A 21,398-nucleotide genomic window follows, 5' to 3' on the forward strand; every position below is an offset into this window, starting at 1 on the left:
CTGGGCCGGAGCATGTGCAGCTGCGGCAGGCACCTGGCAGGGAGCCGCAGCGCCGGGGATGTGAACCAGGCGGGGAGGAAGGCCCTTGACTCATCAGATAAATCCAGCCCCGCACGGAGAGCGAAGGCGGAGGAGGCGAGGCGGCGGCGCTGCTGCTGGGAGCAGGGGAGGATGGCGGGGGACAGCGAGCAGAGGCTGGAGGAGCACGGGCAGCCCAGCGGCGGCGAGCCCTTCCTCATCGGGGTCAGCGGCGGCACGGCCAGCGGCAAGGTGCGGGGGGCTTGGCGGCGGGGCGCGGGGGAGCCCCGGGGCCGGGATGGGCTGAGCTGAGGGGGAGCCCCGCGCCTTTCCCCGCGGCGCAGCCTCCCCCCGCCGGGCGCGGCGGCCACATGGCAGCGCGGCGGGTCCGAGCGGCCGCCCGGCCACGTGCGCTGCCCCGGGGCCCCGCCGGGCCGGGCCGGGCCGGGCCGGGGGAGGCGGCGGAGCCGGAGCCGGAGCCGGGCGGGCCCGGGGGAGGTTGAGCCGGCGGAGAGAGCGGGGCCGCCCAGGCCTCCCCGCTGGCGGCGGCTGCGGGAGCTGGGCGGCCGGGAGACCCGGGGACACGTGGAGGGGGGGGTGCGGGGTGGCCGCAGGCTTTGCCCCCCCGGCCGGGACCCGGCTCCCCTCCGCCGGGCCGGGGGGAGCTGCCGGGGGGCAGCGGGCAGGGCTGGGGGCTGCGCGGCGCGGCGTGGGCGGCCCCGGCCCGGCCGGGATGGAGGCGGCATCCCCCCTGCAAAATCCTCCCTCCCGTGGCGTTAATGAGCGCTTTTCCTCCGTCACCCTTCCACTTGCAGCGTCCCAAAAGGCTGCTCGCCCCGCGGCAGACCCGCAGGGCGCGTTGGGTGCCGTGCGATTATTTAATTTTTTTTTTTTTTCCAATGGTGTCGGTCGTGCATGGGGGGGTGTGTGTGCCCTTTTCTGGCCAACTTTGGGGTAGCAGGAGTGGAAATTCTGCAGTAAATGCTGACTCACAGTGGCAGAACGACCTCCTTGCTGCGCCCGGGAGGGGATGGTCCTTGGCAGCGGCAGGTAGGAGCGGGGCGGGGGGCTGCGGGGCCGGCCGCGCCGGGGAGAGCCGCTCCGGCCGGGCTCAATGCGGGTTTTCTCTGGAGGGCTGCTACACCCAGGCTGCAGCGCAGGGCAACTCCGGCAACGTTACGGCTTGCCTTTTTTTTTTTTTTTTTTTTTTTTTTTTTTTTAAGTTATTTCATACAGTCGCTTTTCCTTTTAACCTGAAATGGGTTGCTTTCTATCCTAATATGAAAAGACAATTACTTTTTTTTTTTCCTTATTTAAGAGCAGTAAAACCAGATCCACAGCTAATCAGCCCTCCCATGCAGGGCAGCACAGACCTTCTACCTACATCTTTAACAGGCATTTCAGGCGGCGTGACTAGATTTGGAAGTAGCAATACCTTTGAAATATTTCTTGCTAAGGAAAGAGAATGTGGGCCATCACAGGAGGAAGACAGAGCCTTGTATCTCTGGGTTGATTCCTGTTGCGGGGGGAGGGGGGGGGCATCTCTTGAAGGATGGCATAACCCAACTGCTGTACCTCAGCCCACAGTAACAGTGTTTTAAGAATGTGTCTCTAAGTACCCTAGCGATTCTTGGACCGCTGTTGCTATTGTAAGGGGGAAAAAAATCCAGATATAACAGGGGAGGGTTCGTGAGAGAGGATGCCATCTCCTCCACTGGGAACCAAAGCTGGATTCTTCGTGCAGTACAGCTCCTGGTGACTCAAATGCGCTGGGTTTGTCTGCTCTCTGATGCGTGGGTCTGCCTCTCTGTAGCTGTCCCAATAACATTGTGTCTGGCGCTGCTGAACTGTTATGTCTCTGAACACTGTGTCTCTGGCCCACAAGGTAAAAGCAGTGATTACAGTACAATACGCCGCAGTTGTTCTCAACTTCAAAGTCAAAAAGCTTGGTAGCAGCAGGCTGCCTTAGGAAAAAAAATAGGGAAATGGTTCTTTCTAGCAAGGGAGATGTACTAACTGACTTTTCCTGTCTCAGCTTTGATTTCCCCCTTCCAGTGATTGCTGGCTGCTAAAAACCTCTGTGCAGTGCTGCCCATTGAAGGGAATCCAGCAGATTAGTACAAAGTTTGTGGGAAAAGGCTGCAAGAAATATCCTGGGGAAAAAAAAAAAGCTTGCTCAAGGAGAAGCAACAGGAAAAAAAGGACCTGGGGCTTGTGCACACAGACCCTCAAGTTCACATTTGATGCAGCTGCAAGACAGGGGTGCAATGGGGTTGTCCCCCATCTGGCTAGTGACAGTGCCCTGCGCCGGGCGATGCCAAGTGCCGCAGCATGCTCTGGGAACGCAATGGTGGGGCTGGTGCAGTTTGCTCAGCTAAAGGCTTTCCTGCTGCTAAAATCCAGCCCAGGGGCTGCTGTGCTGGTGTGTTGGCTCTGGGTGAAAATAAAATGCTCCTAGAGGGAAAGCAAAGCAGGCACCTTTCGCGCTGGGAAAGCGGCAAATCCATCCAACTTGCCTTCACACCAATTGAGGGTTGTTGTCATAACACACCCCTTTGGCAGCACACCAGCCCGAAGATAACAGAGGGTATTTGCCTTCCAAGGTCCCCCCCAGCTCCTCCCTCTGCTGCTTTTGTTGAGTCTAAGATGGGAAAAAGGTTCTGTGGTCCCCCTCATCCCTCTCAATGTACCAGCACAGTCGGGCTGTGGAAGGAAGGGATCCTGTTTGTAGCTTGCCGCAACTTCTTGTGTCACGTGGTGCCCTGGGGAAGCTGGCATCTGAAGCGGCCAGCCTTCACCAAAGAGCTGGGGGGAGCGTTTGGCTGGTATTTCTTAAAGACGAATTGATAAGAACTCAAATTCAAAGTTTGACTGCTGTTCTCTAGTGAGCAAAAGAGGCTTGAGCAACTTTCGGTACTCAAATAGGAGGTAGAAACCTGAGCGTCCTCCTGTGTTTGGCTCTTAAAAGAAATCTGGACTGTGTTGGGAGCAAAACTGGGGAGCTGCAGAGGTGCTGGGCAGGCTGTGATGCTGCAGCCTCTATGAGGGCAGTGCCAGCTGCATGGTGGCTGTTTTGTGTTGGCTCAGCTGGGACGGGCTCTTCACAAAAGCTTGCTGGGAGGCAGCATTTCTCCCACTGTCCCCCAGAATCCAAGCACTGTGCAGCCCAGGCAAAGCTTGCTGCAGTCTCTTGATGTGGAGGAGATGACATGGCATTAAGACCCCCTCCTGTGCCAAAACCGGAGAGGACTGCAACTGCCTCATTTCCTCAGAGGGATTCCCAAGGCTGGTTGTAGTGTTTTCTTTCATCCTATATGCTTTCAAGTGCTCTGCTAAAGCTCTTGTTTCCTTCTTACACCCATGGTCTTTGTGCTAACAGCTTTTTCCCTCCCTCCCGCAAGAGATTCCTGACTACCAAGGACTGCAGCATGCAAGGCAGGCAGCCAGGCTGCGGGCTGGAGGAAAGTTCAGCAAACTGACTACTGGGATGAGCTGGAAAGTGTTGGGATACCTGCTTAAGATCTTCATGTGTCCTCACTTCAGTTTGGCTCCTGGAGCCCTGCAGCTCTGCTGGCAATGCTGGAGTGGCTTGCTCCCAGCAGCAGTGGAAGCATCTGGTGCTGGGGTGGTTGCAGGGGTGGGGAGAGTGCTTCGAACGCGGGCTGAAGCATTAATTGCTTGTCCCCACGTGCTGCGAAGTGAGGTGCTGATTGCTACCTTCCAACAGGAGGTTGTAAGAAAAGACAGATTTACAAAGTGCTGAATGCTTTCCTTGGCTGCCTGGCCCTCAAACTAGTGAGGGCTGAATATGGGTGTCACCGTGGTCCAGTGACTGCACTGCTTGGATCTTTAGTTAGCACATAAAGTTGGAAATGTCTGTTTGAACATGCAGCCTGGGAGTTTCCAGACTGCAGGGCACCAAAATTGCAGCATGTGTTCAGCCAGGTGTATTCTTCATTGTTAATCCATTAGGCACTTCTGCTTTAAACATCAAAAACACTGTCTGAGGCTGAGCTGGCTGCCTAGAAGAGTGAGCTAGCCAGAAGGCTGGTATCACCGAGCCAGGGTGGGACAGCCAGCACGTTGGTCCCCAGGGAAGCAGCGGCCCCAGCTGCAGTGCATCTCCACGTGAGGCAGCTCCCTCTCCACGTGGGGCTTCTTGCATGACAGAGCTCAGACCCCTACGCTAGCAAGGGCTGAGGTTCGCCACAGCAACCTGGGGGTTGCTGCCACTGTGTCACCACCTGCATGCTGGGCAAAGAAGCCCAGGGACGCCTGGCAGCGAGGCAGTGGGGAGCCACGGGAGGGAGACTAGCAGGGATTGCAGCAATCCTGTGTCAGTTCAGCACCGTTTCCTGGTGACGTTCTGTGCCTGGCAGGAGCCCTGAATCACAAGGTCTGACTTGTTAAACGCTGGTGTCGATGCATGCTAGAGACTCGTCAAAGTTTCTAGCAGAACATCATTCTGTGCCAGCCTCTGATCAGACTGATACACAAGATGTTTTGACTGGTCAGCCCTTTCCTGTTACTGACTGAATACGTGCGAGTTTGTTATGGAGCCTGCTTACAGTAGTCCCGTGGGCTCAGCCAGCTCCAGGCTATGGAGTTTGCAGCAGGGGCTCGAGAAAAATACCCTGCATCCAAAACCAGTGGATTGGGAGGGATTGTGTTAGGGGGGTTGTTTTCCTCCCCACGCGTAATCTGTGTTCAGATCCTCTGTGTGTTTGTGTGTGCCTGTTTATGCTCCAGCCCAGGGCTGCTGATCACATGTGCAGTGTTCCAGAGTGAGCGAACAGAAACCTGGCTATCCCAGTCTGGGGCTGATTGGCCTGTGGCTCGCAAAGGGAAAGTCAGGAACAGTGAACCTGCCTGGGAAAGCTCTGGGTGGAGGCCCAGGCTTTTCGTACAAGAATAGCAAGTTTCCAGTCCCAGTGCTGCCATATGGATGTGCTCCATTAGGACTGGAAAGGATTGCGTGGGTCATGAACTAACTCTCTGCAGTCGCAGGCAGACATTTAATAGATGCTCTGGGACCCTTCCCAATTTAGTATCTGTTCTGTGTGTCACCCCAGTCCACCAAGCACTTCCTAATACTCTATAATTAACATAACCTTACACGAAGAGACCAAAATCCACTAGTGTGCTGCTGGAGAGAAGGACAGCATTGCTATGGCTCCTGATTTCAAGGACCCAGTTGAGTCCCTGTGATGCCTGGAAAGGGAACTGTGCTATAGGGGACATTGAAGAAATACAGCAAGTAACCCCAGTGGTCCCTGATGTGATCTTAGGGAAAATCATGTCAGATCCCAAAACTGGAGACTATTTTATCCACAAGCATGTGATGAGGACACCCCAGCCAGGCTCCTGTGGATGCAAAGTTATTGACAGACACTGCCAAGCCTGTTCACATCCAGATCCTACAGGAAAGGGGTCGTGGCAGTGGTGTCCATAGATATGACCTCTGGGCTTCTCTCCTTGGTGTGAGGTGGGAAGTGACTGCTGCAGTCTTTCCTGTCTCCTGGCTGTCTCATTTGTTGTGGGCCAAGGGCATTGCTCTGCTGGGGGGGGACTGTCCTCATGGTGAGCTGCATCCTGGCTCAGGACGAGCAGCCTGAAGCCATGGCAAGAGTCTGTCTGGAGCCCAGCACATTGCCTCTCCTGGTAGGTCTTGCTTCTGGCACAGCACTTCTCCCTTTACCTGGTCCCAAGGGGACTGGCAGCTTCAGTGTTTCTTAGGGCTGGAATAACTTTATCTGGCATAAGTCACTTTTGCTAGGTGTCTAGTCTGGAGTCCTTGGGAGGATGAGAGGTCCTCCCTGCTGCTGTATTGGGAGCCTAGTGAGCAGCTCGGTGTAGACATCCCTCTGCAGTGCCAGGCTCCCTGGGGATGGATGAACTGCTCTAAGCAAGTGGGTTTTGTCATATCCACATGGATATGGGTTTTGTCATATCCACAAGGCTTAAAGATTCCTCCTAGCCCAGGACAGGCCTTATGAGCCAAGGCAGAAGTGCCTGTACTGCCCTGTCGGCCACAGCAAACCTGGGGCTGAAAGCATCAGCTGTGTCCTGCCTGGTACCTTCACATGGTGGTTGACTGTAGCACTGTCCATCACCTTTCTCTCTAATACCCGTCTGAAGTCGTAATTCACTGGCTGATCAGAGCTACCCAAGAGGGATTGTGGGATAATGTGCATAATAATATTGGGGAATTAGTCAAATCCTGAAGAATATCTGAGCAGCTGGCTATAGGCCATGAGTGAATATGAATTAAATATGTAATGTAATTAATATCTTTCAAAAAAAATGTCAGGGGTAGGGCTCCGAACACCCATCTGTTGAATTTCCCCTGTGCACCACCTCTCTCCTTTTGGGAAAATATGCTGGAGTTCTTCTCTGGGTACCCTCTGCGTCTTCCCCTCCCAGCAGAATAAAGCTGTACTTCTTCCTAAAACACTGCTTATTTGTGTGCTTAGTTCAGAGGAGGAATCCTGCAAGGGGAGCTGCAGCCGCTTCTGTGCAGGAATAACATTTCCCTGAGCTCCCTTCTTGCACTGTGGTGTGCAGATACCTCCCTCTCAACCGTCTGTGTGTGGTGTGGGTTGGTTTGCACAGCTTTCTTAGGGAGCAGCTCAAGCGCAAAGCCTGGGGGAGCGCAGCTCAGTGGGTCGCAGCCAGTTTGCTCGACCCTGGAGCTGAGTTCCCCTCGCTGCAGCATGAGGAAAGTCATGAACGATGGCAGAGGGGCTGGCGCTCCCTGCCTGCATGCTTGGAAAGTCCTGCATCGGTTTCAGGTGGCTAACATCGGAAAGGTCCATTTGGCAACCATGGAGGCTCAGAGGCTGCTGTGTCCTGTCTATATTTAGTTTTAAACAAGTTCTGGAGGAGGGGAAGGCTTTTGCTTGAGAAAGCATCCTGTTGCTGGGAGTGCGCTGCAGCTGAATCACCATCAGCATTCGCTTTGGGTCGTGGCGAGGTGCGCACGGACAGTGTAGATCTAGGGAAGGGGCTGAGCAGAGGCAAGGAGCCCTGTCGTGCCTCTCGTCTTCCTGCAGATGGGATGTGTCATGCAGGGCAGAGCTAGGGATGGGGCTCAAATCTCAGAATTTCTGTATTGGGATTCATCTATAGCATCATGTCATCTTCCTCAAGTCATCCTCCATTTGCCTTTGCAGTCCTGGGCTTCTCAGGGAAGAAACAATTGTTGTCTTCACCCTTGGGAGAAGCGATGGCTGGTAGGAGCCAGGCAGTTAGGAGTTGGCAAAGGAAGGAATCAGAGCCCAGGCTGTCCCTTCAAGCGGGTGCTGAGTGCATGTGTCAGCACCACGCAACCCCTGGGTTACCATGCATCCAGGCTGGTTGCAGCCTGGCACGGTACTTCACAGTCATGCTTTGGTCTTGGTCTTTCTGGGCACCTGCAGACGTCCCCAGAGCCTAACCACTATCAATTCCAGTTATTAGTGGATTTTTCACACTTCTGATTAACATCAGTCACACGTATGTATGTATGCAGCGCTGGTTTGGAATAAGGGGGTTTAAGCAGGGGACATGCGTCATTCATTTGGAGGGACGCTTCCTGAGGCTGGGAGTTTCTGTTCCCACTGCGTAGGGGAATTCGTAACCTCTGCATTTCTGGTTTTTCTTCCTCCTTAACATAGGGTGTTTATCGACCAAGGGGAAAAACTGCCTGTCCAGCTGTAGGAGGTATTCAGACTGGCATCAGGGAATGTCCCTCACGAACCTTTCTTATTTCCATCACAAGTGATTGCAGGGAAAGGAAAAACCTTCTTCACTTAGACCTGAGGTGGGCGTTATTTCTTACCAGCCCCAAAGAGAAAGCTGCAGGAGGCCTTGCCGAGGTTTGCTGCCCCGCTAAGGCAAGCTGAACACAACCCTCGGGTTGGAGGAACGTGCCGTGTTCCCTGCTGTCCCTATGTCCCACTGCAGTTTTGCAGGTATCCCATGCGAGCAGTGCCCTAGCCCACAGCTGCCCTCTGTGGGACCAAGGTGACGTGTGCCTCTTCCCAGAGCCCAGAGGTGACATCTCTGCCCACCTGGGCAACATGGTACACTGGACCTGAGCTTTGTCCTGAGAGCAGGATGTCCTTGTGATCATCTTTCTCCACCACTTATGATAGCTCTCCAAAGCCCACCAGAGAAAAGGGAAGGATCTGTAGCATCTGCCTGGATGCTTTTGCAAGAGGCACGTGCCACCCCAGAGCACTGGGTGGTAAATGCATCTGGGACATGCTCTGATCCTTGTCCTGGGAGGACGTATGTCTGAGCCAGGACTTATGTTCCTGTCTCCAGCTGCCAAGGGCTACTTTCTCCTTGGGTTTTTCTCACCATTGGATGTCTCATGTTGTGGGGTATGGAACAGGAGGGCGATTTTCAGAGCTGATGGGGTCTCTTTTCCCCACTTTCCAGGATCAGTAGACCAGGGATTAGTGTGCATAAGGCAGAAGAAAGACTGGCCGGAACTGTGTGATGCCCTGAAATGGTTTTATTGTCCATCTGTGTGCTGAGGTCCAAGGGGAGAGTGCGAGTGCAACTGGTGTGTTGCTTTCACTGATCCAAAGTAAAGGAGCCCTGCTCCTTCCCCTGGGCTGGGGAAAGCAGTTACTGGTGCAGATCCGTATGGAGCCTGCTGATCTACAGGCTGGGGATCTGAGCTGGAAGGTGATTTATTCCCCATTGCAAAGGGCCTGAGAAGTCTGGTGTCCTCGGCAGCTGTGGCCAAGGCTGAACCCTGCTGCACTGTGTCTCTTTGCAGCATGGGCAGCACGGAAGGGCAGCGGCATCCCGGGGAGAGAGCAAGGGAGGAAAAGTGGAGGAGAGGAACTGTGCACACCCTGTTTTTGCAAAACCTATGGGATACAGCTGGATAAGCAATAGGGCTGACATGGGCTGGAGAAGGATGTGGGGAGTGGGAAAACAGAGGAAACTGAGAACGGGCTCCGGCTTTGTGTCTGCGCGTGCCGAAGGGTGAGTGACTGGCACTGACTTGCAGTGCTTTGTTCTGGGCGGTAGCAGCTTGCTGCAGGGCAGGGCTGCCAACGTGGCTTGGGAAGCACAACTTGCCAGCTGAGAGAGGCATGAGAAGAAGGTGGGATGCTCAGCGAGACCCCATCCCTGACCCAAAACCCAAACTTCTGCCCAGGGCCGCAAGGACTGCTGTCGGGCAGCCCGAGCCGGTTCGCTCTGCAGCAGTGCTGTGTGCGGAGGCTCTCCAGCCGGGCTGGGGCTGACTCACAGCACAGTGGTCACAGCCAAGTCAGGTCAGCCTGGCCTGGAGGGGAAGAGATGGTCTCTGGGGGCAGGAATGCCGTCAAATCTTCCAGCTTCTCAGGCAAACAGCCTTGCCCTCTGCCTGCTGGGGTGACCTTCTCTGCCAGGCATGCCTTCCCCTCCCTGTTCCCTCTCACCACTGCTGTGTTCAGCTCTGCATCTGGAGGTTGCCAGCCAGGTACGGAGCAGATGGTTGAGCCAGTGGGGAGGTGAGAGCATAGAAAAAGCCACGGGCAGGCTGGGGCAAGCAAACCTCCTTTGCAAAGCAGAGTGCTCAGCAGAGAGTATTTGTGGTAACCAAGGCCAGGAGCAGCTCAGATGGGCATCTTGCAGCAAGCATGATTTGTATGAAGTGAAGCAGCTCAGTTTGGCACCAGGAGCACCCCTTTCTCCTTAAACAGTGGATGCCACAGGGGCTGATGTGCAGTGCTCCTGCAGGCAGCAGAGCACTCCCCCGCCAGCCTGACCTTGGCTCTCGCTGGCCGGGGCAGGCGTGCCGGCTGCCAGTTAGTGATGCAGTTAACGCCGCTGTGTTGCGCAGCGGCCAAGGCCTCGTATGACTAAGGAGAAGAGACTGAAGCAGGCTTTGGGATTTGTCCCCCAAGCTCTGCTCTGATTCATGGTGTGATGACGGGGGTCCGGCGTGACCCTTGGCCACGCAGCTGGTGCCTGCTGCGGTGCCAGCAGAGAGTCGATGCTGGCCACTGGCACCCAGCCCACTCTGCGCGGTGTGCAAGGTGCCGGCTCTTGTGCCAGCAGTGCTCGTGGGGATCTTGCACCGGCAGCCAGAGCCACGTGGCTCTTCAGCCACTGGCTCTGCAGTGCCCTTAGCCTTGCTGTGCCAGGAGGCACCAGGATATGCTCACGGCTGCTCCTCCCAGCCCTCACAGCTGTGGTAGAGATCCCTGATAAAGTCCCAGAGCTCTTCTCCTGGTGTCTTTTCATCCTGGGCTTTATTTAGGGTATGAAAACAACCTGGCTCTCTCTCTCTGAGGACTCTCTCCCTCCATGCCTGTGCAGTGGCGGAGTTTCTGGGCTGGACTAGGGCTGGGGGAACCAAGGCACTGAGGCTGCCTCACAGGGAGGAGGCTCAGCCCTGGTGCCATGCACAGCTCTGCTCCCTGGGGAGCTGCTGGGCAGGCTGGAGCTGGCCATGGGGGCCCCGAGGGGTGCGACTGAACCCAGGCAGCAGCCGACTGGTTTCCTGCTGCAGTTTGTGCTGAGAACAGGAGCTGTGGGCAGGCCATAGGGACAGGGGAGAGGGAGGCAGGGAGCAAGCTTGGTGCTGCTTTCACACTGAAGCACCCCATGGTGATGCCCCTGGAGCACTTTTCCCTCACTGGGTTTGGGCTGTGCCTTTGAGGGTGCCATGAACTCTCAGCTGGAGGTCCAGCAAGCAGTGCCCCATGCACCCAGGAATGGCTGTTACCTGGGGAGGTCCTCCCTGCATGGCTCAGACACTGCTTGCCACTGACTTGCATCCTTTGCTCTTCCTTTCCCAGTCCTCAGTGTGCTCCAAGATCGTCCAGCTGCTGGGCCAGAACGAGGTGGACTACCGCCAGAAGCAGGTGGTGATTGTGAGCCAAGACAGCTTCTACCGGGTCCTCACCTCAGAGCAGAAATCCAAAGCACTCAAAGGCCAGTTCAATTTTGACCACCCAGGTGAATGGAGAACAGCACCGGGGCCTTGCTGTGCAGTGGGGGGCGAGGGCTGGAGCAGGAATCCCCGCTCCACCAGCAAATAGCCTTGCATGGACACTGGGACTCTGTCTCCGCATGGGGCAGGAGTGGGTGGCTTGGTTAAGCTCTTCTGGAAGCGGGTGCATCCCTGGCAGGGTGGCTGGGGGTCACCTGTGTCCCCTGCAGTACAACCTCTGTCTCTCTTGTGAAGGAAACTGCCTCTGGGGTGGAGTGTTTGGGATGAGAAAGGGCAGGTTGTGAACCCTCAAACTCCTTAAGATGCTCCTCTTCTCCCTGCAAAAACATCCCCCAGTTTGAAAACCTTTCTGGTGCAGCTGGGTTGGGACCAGGGAGATCTGGCCTGGCACAGCCCCCTGGAGCCAGCAGCTCCGTGTCCCTCCTTCAAGGAGGGAACTGTCTTGTGCAGCTGCTCTGCAAACCCCTCCATCGAGGGGGCCATGCCCTGTTGTTACAACAGGGGCTCTTTGAACCATCTCCGGGCTTGGTGGGGAAATTTCAGAGCCGCTGTCCCTTCATCCCCACGAGGACAATGGCCAGAGGCAGTGAGCACTGAGCAAACAGAGCCCTGTCTGTCCGGCAGCTCGAGGCTGAAACACTGCTCCAGTCTCTCGAAGGGCTGGAGCCCTGGAGGAGATGCCTTCCCGAGCCCAGGCTGTCAGCACTGCCATACAAGGACAATATTGATCTCTGTGGGCCAGATCCCAGGCTGGTGCAAAGCAGTGAAACCCCAGGGGCTCTGAGAGAGCTGGGCCTTGCTACGCCCACGGGGACGTGCAGGGCTTTCCTCCTGAGTCTGTGTGTCTGTCTGTCCCCAGTGCGGGATGCCAGTGGCTCTGGCTAGGCTAACCTCAGCATCTGGTGGGTGGGAGAGGTTGCAAAGCTGCCTCGGGTAACGTTTCTTTTCTTCTCAGATGCCTTTGACAACGAGCTGATCGTGAAAACGCTCAAAGAGATCACGGAAGGGAAGACGGTCCAGATTCCCGTCTATGACTTTGTCTCCCACTCCAGGTCTAACAGTTGCCCCTGCCTTGCTGTGCCTCTGCTAACGCCCTGCGGCGCAGCACGCAGCCATGCCAGCCCAAACTGCCTGCCCCTCCGCTTGTGCCTGCTCTTAGGCGCCTAATGTGCTAACTGAAAGTTTCAATGCTAACTACTCCAAACGCTTAGTTAGAGGATCCAGGGCAGATACAGGTGCAGTCTGAGAGTCTGGAAAGCTGCGCAGCCATGCTGTTGCGTCCAGCAACACACAGGCATCAGTAGAAGGGGGTTATGGCCTCCCCTTTTCTTTCTCCATCCACACTTCCTCTCCCCATAAACTCTGTGTTTGCAGCTTTAACAAGTATTCCAGGCTCAAACAGCCCGGCACTGCCAGGAAAGGAGGAGGACGACAGTTCTTGCTTCTGTAACTCTTCCCTTGCATGTGTTCAGCTTGTTTTTGCATGCCTGTGTTGGTCGTGGATGGCGTGACCTTGCTCCATTTCCCACAGAAACACTGTGGTGTCAGGGGAGTGCTGCCTGGTTTCCAGGGGAGCAGAGCTGGCCCTTGCAGGTTCCTGTGGGTCAAGCCCCATGCATAGGCTTTCTGGGCTTTACGGCTTGGCACATAACACTTGCAAGCAGCAGCTGGCCAAGGTGGGGGGAGAAGGGCTAGTCTGCTTCCTGCTCTGCCGTTTGTCCTTCTAGGAAGCGTACGTATGCCTTGGATTCCCTTCACTGCGGTGGGGTAGGTCTGCCCTCTCCTCGGTCGCCCCCCTGGTGCAGCAGTGATGTGCCAGGGTTGGAGCAGTGCCTAGGAGCACCGCTGTTTCCCCCCACCTCTCTTAGCTTGTTTCCCCCGCCACCAGCGTATTTTGACTCTCCTTCCCTCTGCTAGGAAAGAGGAGACGGTGACTGTCTACCCTGCCGACGTGGTGCTCTTCGAAGGCATCCTGGCCTTCTACAGCCAGGAGGTGCGAGATCTCTTCCGCATGAAGCTCTTCGTGGACACGGACGCAGACACCCGGCTGTCCCGCAGAGGTGAGGCCCGAACATGCCTTTTGCAGCAGGGACAAAAATGTCACTTAACTGATCTGGGCAGCTGGTTACAGAGGCAGGTGACAGTGACTGGAGCAGAACTGGAATTGGCACAAAGCTGTGCTGCTGCTAGCAAAGAGCCAGGGAGCTTTTCCTCCCCAGTGCAGCGTGTCACATAGGGCAGCTTATGGCAGTGGGGAGCACCTTGTTCCCTGTCTCTTAGGATTCAGCAGGGTTTTTGCTGCCTTGTCTGGGATTCCTCCTTTGATGCATGCAGCAGTGTGACTACTGAGCGTGCTGTGTCCTCATGTGGCCCTGTGGCACCAGCCCTGCGCCATCAGCTGAATGGCAGATACTGCTGGTCAGCAGATACCAGCAAGGAAGGGTGCAGTGGGCACAGCAAAGCGGCTCGACAGCTCAATCAGAAGTCAGTGCCTGATGGATCTGCTCAGGATCTGGGGTATGGGTGTGCTCCAAGGATGGCATTTGGGAGTGAGGGTGAACTTTGTGGATGATGCAGATAGGGAGTTTGGTTTTACATCTTGGTTTCTGCAAGCACAGCCAGTGCAGCGTGGAGCCTCTTTGTGGTACTTGGCACTGGGGTGATGGCTTTGGGGGCAAAGAGCCCTAGAAACCAGAATATCCCTCTCTAGGACTCCCTAAGTCCAGCTGGCTTGGCTGCAGGTTGCCAGCTAACATAGGAGGAATTCCAGCTCTGCAGGGTCTGCATGGTTTGAGATGCAGTTCATTTCAAAGCAGCCTTTAGGAGTGGGGTCACTGATGTAGCACCTGAGTCTCCTGGATGACTAAGAAAGCGTTTGGGGACTCTCGGGGCAGAATTCAGTTCTGTCTGAACTGTCCCTACCCCTGCCTGGCTCCAACAGCCTCCACAGGGTATCTGGGGATAGAGAAGATGACTTAGAAGAGAGGTCCCATCCAGACCTCTGTGCTGTGATGACAGGAGCCTGTCTCTCTGTCAGCCTGGGACTGCTTGTGTGCATGGGACTGTTCCACTCTGCAACGGAACTGGTCTTGCCTGCCCTCCTGCTGTCAGACAGATACACAGTCTCCTCCACTGTTGGGATGTCATCAGTGCCGATTAAAAGCTGCTTTTTACGCATCCTTCTTGACCCTGCCCACTGTTCTTGCATGACTCATCCAGGGAGGTGACAGCACAGTCATTGCAGGGAGACGTCTTAGCAGGTCACAGATACGCATTTGCAAGATCGTGCAATGCGAGCCTTATCCCTTAAGCAGACTGTGCTGTGCAGGAACTTGGGTTCACACCCAGCCACAGGGTAGCACACGTTTTTGGCAGTGCCCTGTCTCAGCTGTCTGAGGCGTTGCCTTGTGCATTTGCAGCACCACATGACCGTGTGTGCATCCCAATTGTATTCTGGCTTGTGTGGTTCAGTCACTTTGGACTTGGTACATAACTGCGAGCTCAGGCCTTGAGAACTGGTTGAGATCCCATTGACTAAGAACCGAGACCATCCAGCTGCCGACCACAATACACAGCTAAACCCTGTTGTGCTGCAGCTGTTGGACGGGGTCCTGAGACACATGGGCCCAGGCCATTCTTGGGGTATTTCTCCCGCCTACCATCAATTGCTAAAGCCTTGCAAAGGGACAGCTAGGCTGGCTGATGTGCTGGTGTCTTCTAGTTGGGGCAACTCATTGGCCTCCCGATAGGGAACTGACCATTTGGCAGTCTCCTGGCCTGCCATCAGTAGTTGGTAGGACCACTGCAGCAGCAAATCTGTTTACTGTATGTCTCCCTGGTATTTCTGGGAAAGGAGAGCCTGCGTGCAAGGTGCTGAACGTATAATCGTGTCTCTGAAATGTAGCTGGAGGCAGCTTGTAGCAAATGTCTGGATCTTGCATTGTGACATGGCTCTGAGTCATCTTACTCTCCCAGAAGTCCTGAAGAGTTGCAGCAATGGGCTTTTCAGCTGGGCAGCAGTGGGAGATGAGGTTCCTGGAAATGTAGCTGACAGCTCAGTTAATCAGTAGCACAGGGGTTCAGTACGTGCAGCTCACACTGTCCTCATCTCGGCACCTCTCCCAAGAAGAATGCTACTACCAGAGCGCAAGGGGCAAGGTCTGCCAGGTGCCTCAAACAGCCTGATCCCGTGCATAGCTGATTCTGGCTGAGGCCCCTTGGTGCCCCCTCCTCAGCCAGCTTCCATAAAACAAAGACCAAGTCAGGTGTCACATGCGTGTTTCGGGCCTGAGTTGAGTGATGTCTGCCTTCTGGCTCTGGACGGGTGCCGATCCATCCTTGGGACATTTGCCTGCCCTGCAAGTAGAGGGTGATACCTCCAGATAGGGTGCGTGGTCTTAGCCTGGGTTGCTGGGACCCATTGCTTTGGAGCCAGGTGCAAGACAGTGGGTGCCTGACTTGTGTTTGCGTGGGGGGTGATTGCCCTGCTGTGGTCTGCTCTGGGAGCGGACAGGAGAGTTTTGCCCTGTCAGGACCAGCCCCTGCAGCCTGGGCACTCACCCTGTGCAGCTTGCAGGCTTCCCGCACGCTGTCCCAGGCCATGTGTGCTGCAAATACACCCTCGCTATGCTCTTTCTCCGCCCCAGAGCAGCCAACAAACAGGGTGTGGGACCTGGGAAACAAAAGTCTCTCTGTTTTATTTTCCTTGCCTGTTTTTCTGTATTGTTTGAGCTGGGGCTTGCTCCCGCTCTCTGGAGAAGGCAAGGAGCTGGCTAGAGCAGCCTGGGCTGGGCTGAGCTGTTCCTGGAGCAGGCAGGGAGCTGGCACACATCCTGCTGCCAGCTCTTTCTTCCCCGTCACCTCCCCTGTGTGGGGCTGCAAAACGGCATGCTGCAAAGCTGCTGGCTGATGGCAAACAGAGCCGCGGGGATGGTGCCAAACCAGCGCTGGGAGAACAGCACTGTCCTGGCCTTGCAAGCACACGGGCACTGGCTGCTGAGCAGGTCACGCAGGCTGGCAGTGCCATGGCTCGGCTCTGCTTGGCACGTAGAGAAGGCTCGCTCTGAACCCAGTGCCAGGCGTTAGCGTGCTGGGGAGAAGCCAGGCAGCCTCTTGGGGAGAGCCAAGAGCTGTCTGCTCGGCCACAGCGCTGTTTTGGCTCTTACCCGTGGATTGAATTCCTGCTGAACAGGGGCACTTTTCCATGCTGAAGTGGCTTCAGACCAGAGATGGCAGTGGCCCAAATACCTCATGCAAACAGGGTGTTAAGGTCCAAATGGCAGAACAAGCAGGAGGACAGCTCACTCTCCTGCCTCCTGGCTTCCTCCTGAGCTGATCTCCTCCAAGCACCCCTTCAGCCTCTGGTTGTGGGAGCCTGCTTTGCCTTCCCATCCTGCTCAGCTGGGGACAGCACAAGGAGCCTGGCAGAGCTGGGTAGGTGGATGAATTTTACTTTCCTCACCTCTGCAGACCTGAGTTAAACTGCACCTTAATGTGTGTATGGGTGAACCCCACTGCTTTTCTGTTCTTTGGGCACCTCTGCACTGGGGGAGAATGCCCCATCCTTAGGTCAAGGGCAGGGCGGAGTGACAGGAGGGATGCAAGGGCTGAGGCTGGAAACAGTCAGGACTGGGGTGGCACTGGTTACAGCTGGAATGTGTCTGCAGAGTTGAGAAGGGAGGGAGACCAAGAAAAACCCTTAGTCAGGTCAGAGAGCCCTTAGCTCCCAGGAAGGCCTGGAAGGGGCTTAAAAGCATGTAGCTGAGCTGGGGTGTGCTAGGACATGTGGGCAGCAGCTTCCAGGAACAGAGACCTCAGGCAAAATACCTGGGTGGCTGGCCAAAGGCTGTACTGAAGGGAAAGGGGATGGACCGATTCATGTCTCAGCTGCTGATTGTGCCTTACATCTTCCCTGCAGTGCTACGAGACATCAGTGAGCGAGGCAGGGACCTCGAGCAGATCTTATCTCAGTACATCACCTTTGTCAAGCCTGCCTTCGAGGAGTTCTGTTTGCCAGTAAGTAAGGGGAGTGACAGCCACAGGAGTCTCCCAAAAATGCCTCATACCCTGCCCAGCTCCTCAGACAGGAGCATTTTGTGCACCAGAGCTCAGATCAGCCTGCCTCACCTTGCTCCCTCCCTGCAGGCACTGGCAAAAATGAGGGTGCCAGTGCTGGCCAGGGCAGGGCGAGATGGGGACTATTTATACAGCCACTGCCTTCCGGGTGAGATCACCCTCCCCTATGGGAAGGCTGATGCAGCAAGAGAAACCCCTCCCTGCACAGGGTCTGACAAACCAATACCATGCAGCTCAGCATATGCCAGCCTGGGAGGAACAATCCTTGGCATCTAGCCGGGGAAGGGGAGATCCCTGCCCTGAGGCAGTGTCCACTGTGTGTGCCTCCTGTTCTGGGCTGTCCTGCCTGCCCTTTTCACCCTGCAGTGCTGCTGGCTTCTTGCTGGCTGAATGCTTGGGAGAGCAGGGGAGCTTCATCCTTCACTCTGTGCTGTGGGATGTGGCCTTGCAGGTTGCATTTCCTGGCTGGTGAGAGGCCAAGGTGTAGAGCAGACAGATCTCGCTTGGGGCCAGGGTTGCAAGGTCTGCTTGGAGAAAGGAAGCTACTTTAGGAGCTGATAACGGAGGCAAGGCTCCCTAGCAGACAGGGACTTTGCATGCAGGAGACCACTGCAGTCCTGCAGAACTTGCAGGTGAAATAGCGCATTTGGAGGAGTAGCCATTGCACACCTCTCCTGGCTCTTGTGGAGAGGAGCCTGCACCTTGGTTCTCAAGGCTTTTCAAGCAGATGTGGTAGTTACATGAGGAATTTCTTCTTATTCTGGAGGAACTGAGCCAGCAGAGTCCTGCAACCTGGGAACTGCTGGCCAGCACCACAGGCAGGAATTGAACCTGTGCCTTCAGCCTCAGGAACATCTCTGTGCCTGTCTATGTGGCCAGCTCTGCCCCTTCCTGTAAGAGGGGCTGATTCTTTCTGTGCTACAAGATCTTTTCTTGGCTCCTGGCCAGCATTCTCTTCTCCGTCTCACTCAGTTGTGGCTCTGGGGACCAAGGTCCAATTCCAGTGTAATCCCAGAAAGGCTTTTCCTGAGAGGCAGGTCCAGCTTGGTGGCTCCCCTCCTTGCAAGTCCCCAGCAAGGTAAATCTGCAGCTTTGCAAAGCAGCAGATGCTGCATCAGTCTCTTCTGTTGAAGAGTCTGTAGGAGGACAAAATGTGAAACAAGGAGGGTAGAAAACAACTGCTTTGTCCCTACCCACCAGCTTTGCAGTGGTCTGCTCCCACTTCCAACCTGGTGGTGGGCTCAGCTGCAGAGCAATTGCATGCGGAGGTCGAGCAGGCTCAGCACCTCCTGTTGCTGTTACTCAACTCCTAAACCAGCTCTGGGCCAGGTGGTCCAGCACTGCAATGGTCCAGCATGTCCTGGTGATTTTTGACATGGCTGGAAGCACCTGAAGGTGTCAGATGACACACTTCACCCAGCAGGCTGGCTTGTTTTCTGATGGTAGAGCTTGGCTGTCAGGAAGCTGATCAGCTGTAAAAGCTGACACAAATAGAGGAGGAAACTGAGACTGGCACCTGCAGGTGAAAATAGGTCAGGACTGGTGTCCTGACTCAGACAGGTGAATTCAGGTGAATCAGACACCTGAATTCACATGTCCCGAGTTTACTCTCAGGAAAAGCCTTTTTTGCAAGTGATGCTGGTAGAAAATTCTCCCCACATCCCAAGCAGATCACATGGCTGTGCCCCGCATCTCCACACAGCCCAGGCATGCCAACTCTTGCTCTTGTACCAAGTCTGGCTGGATTCAGGGGGGAGGTTGTTCCCAAAAGCATCAGCTGCTGGAATCTTGCAGTTGTGAGGCTTTTTAATTTCAGGTTTTGTTAGGGTGCCTCTTACTGGAATCTGTATGAGCTCATGAAAATGGAGTCAAGTCGCAAAGCATGGCCTTTGAAACACAGAGCAGAAGACAAATAAGAGCATCCAAAATGTATTATCAGCAGCCACATACCTCCCAGTGGGTTTGGGTTTGGCAAGGAAGGACCTGCCCCAGGAAGCAGGGACAATGCCCCAGCCTGCGGGGTCTCCACTTTCTCAGTAATGCAGTGCTCTTTCTCCTTCCAGACCAAGAAGTATGCGGATGTGATCATTCCCAGAGGAGCAGATAATGAAGGTGAGTGGACCCAGACCCTGCTGTTACGTCCTGGCAGCTGGCTTTGGGCTGTTGCAGCAGAGTTAGGTAGGAGGTAGCAGGACCTGCCGTGGAGGTGGCTCAGGCCACTGCCACCTGAGAGAGTGCTGTTACCACACACCCACGGAGATGAGCCTCTCCCCTTCGCTCCTGCCTGGAGCATTAGTGACTGGGAGTTTGTGCACCTCTGATCAAGCCTGGGAGCCCATCTCCAGTGCAGTGCCTCCAGGCAAACTTCTGGTTCATCCCCCACAAAGGGAAACGTGCTTCTCCAAGGCCAGACGTGCTTCTCCAAGGCCAGACGTGCAGCTGGGACAGCCAGGTCTCCACCTGGCTGGAATCAGCCTGACCCTACTGGCTTGAGTGCCTCCCCGCAGGGTTGCAGTTCCCCACCATGCGATAGGAGGGGATAGGAGCAGGGGAAACAGCTGGGTCGTTGTCTCTGGCTTGGCTCTAGTTTATTTGCAGTGATCCTAATGCAATCTCTCCCCCATGTCTTTCCCTCCCTTTTGCTTGCAGTGGCCATAAACCTGATAGTGCAGCACATCCAGGACATTCTTAACGGAGGACTCAGCAAACGCCAGAGCAACGGCTACCTGAATGGCTACACTCCTCCCCGCCAGCGGCAGCCCTCAGAGTCCAGCAGCCGGCCTCACTGACCCCGGGTGGCAGGCGTGAGGCTGGGGGCAGAGGGCGCTTGGGTCCTGCCACTGCCCCTCTGTACATACTGTCCGTTCATTCCCCCCTTATCTATTTAAGAAACCAGACGGAGACGAATGCCTTTAATTTTGTATGTTGGAAATGCCGAACGAGAAACAGCCGGCTGCTTGGGAGCCTGGACCGCCCACAGCTCCTGGCCTTGCTCAATAGCTCCTCCAGCACGGAACCGGCTATAAATCTCTATAAATATAGAATTGCTCTATTTTTGTGTAAATGCAGAATAACGTAAAATTACTTGCCATAAGGTATTTGCCAGGCTCAGTGTTGCTGGGAGGGGGCTGGGAAGAGGGTCCTGGAAGGTGTTGGTGTCAGGATCCTCACCTCAAAGGCAGTAAGGAAGGAAGAGCATTTGACAACTGCTTTAGTATCACAGTGGTCTCCATCCTGGGGAAGGAGCGGGCTGTGGTGGAGGTGGCAGCTTGAGTGTGGCATGGATTTTGTGACTGGGCTGGGGTTGCCTCCTCCTGCCATTGCTGTTCAGGTCCGAGCAGCCTGGCTTTGGCTGGCAGGCACTGCACAATGCCTCTGGGAGTTGGGAGAATGATGTGTTATACCTCCCCTGACTGTCTCTGCACCTCCAGCTCTCAGTCCCTCAACAGCATCCCTTTCTGTGTCTGACAGCCCTTCCCACCACAGGTGTGGCTCTGCTGTCACACCCTCCAGCAAGGACCTGGTAGGTGATGCTGGGTATGAGATCATATAAACGTGGCAGCTTGCGTCTTTAGCAGTCTGACTGCCTGGCTTGGGTGGGGGCGGCGTGCGAATACCTTCAGCCCCTCTGGAGCTCGGTGGCCATGTGTGTGGTGGGACTTCTAGCCGAGCCCTGAGCTCAACCCTGAGCCTGGAGGTTGGCTTGCAGAAGGTCAGAGGTGTGTCTGTCATTCCTCACCTGGAACGGTTTTGCTCTTGGATGGGGGATTTTGGGTCTGTAAGATATGGTTTAGGGAGAACCAGCCTCTTCTGAAAGAAAGGGGCAATGGATGATGAAAAGCAGCTGCTGAGCAGCCTGTCTGAAGGGTGGCACCAGTGTGTAGCGGTCCCTGGGCTGCCTGGCATCCCCATGTGGGACATCCACAGGTCCCAGCTGGGTAGCATGAAACTAGATGCCCAGGAGTCTTCTGCTCCCCTTTTTCAGAGCATGCTCTTGCCTGGCCTGTGTCCCTTTCATTGCGTCCTGATGGAGGGCACTGTGTCCCTGCAGTATGTGTCCCCAGGGCTGCCCAGGAAGTGCCCTCCCTTGCGCAGGGTGAGAATTGGTCTCCCTTAACCTGGTAGTGCTGCAACAGCCGTGTCCCAGGAGGGCCTGGTGGGGCAGTACTGCAGGTCTGGGGATGCCTGGAGAGCAAGGTGGGACAGCTGGGCTGGGGCAGGGGCTCGGTGGTGGGAGCCAGGGAAGGGGATGTGGTCGGATGGTAGCCAGGAAAGATCCTTTGGCCCATGCTGCTGGGACTGACTTGCCCCACTGAAAACAACTTTCATAGGCATCCCACAAAGCCTGGAGCAGGGACCCTTA

The 21,398-nt window shown here is 55.5% G+C and overlaps 1 protein-coding gene across 1 annotated transcript; it reads left to right on the forward strand.

The window, feature by feature from the left end:
* Positions 1–114: 114 nt before the first annotated feature.
* On the forward strand, positions 115–20,095 carry UCK2 (uridine-cytidine kinase 2). Its single transcript, XM_082314716.1, has 7 exons — positions 115–270; positions 10,806–10,965; positions 11,916–12,012; positions 12,878–13,020; positions 16,878–16,975; positions 19,099–19,147; positions 19,685–20,095. Exons 1-7 carry the CDS (start codon positions 172–174, stop codon positions 19,822–19,824), a joined length of 786 nt encoding a protein of 261 aa, XP_082170842.1. The 5' UTR covers positions 115–171; the 3' UTR covers positions 19,825–20,095.
* Positions 20,096–21,398: the final 1,303 nt, after the last annotated feature.

This window comes from Platalea leucorodia, assembly GCF_965183815.1.
Source record: "Platalea leucorodia genome assembly, chromosome: 5".
Lineage (NCBI taxonomy): Eukaryota > Metazoa > Chordata > Aves > Pelecaniformes > Threskiornithidae > Platalea > Platalea leucorodia.

What these genes read in the sequence shown, in the direction of transcription:
- UCK2 (XM_082314716.1), top strand. Translation starts at nt 172, where the DNA reads ATGGCGGGGGACAGCGAGCAGAGGCTGGAGGAGCACGGGCAGCCCAGC. An exon ending in GTTCAATTTTGACCACCCAG is followed by an intron (nt 10,966 to 11,915) that starts GTGAATGGAGAA and finishes TTTTCTTCTCAG; the next exon opens with ATGCCTTTGACAACGAGCTG. An exon ending in CACCCGGCTGTCCCGCAGAG is followed by an intron (nt 13,021 to 16,877) that starts GTGAGGCCCGAA and finishes TCTTCCCTGCAG; the next exon opens with TGCTACGAGACATCAGTGAG.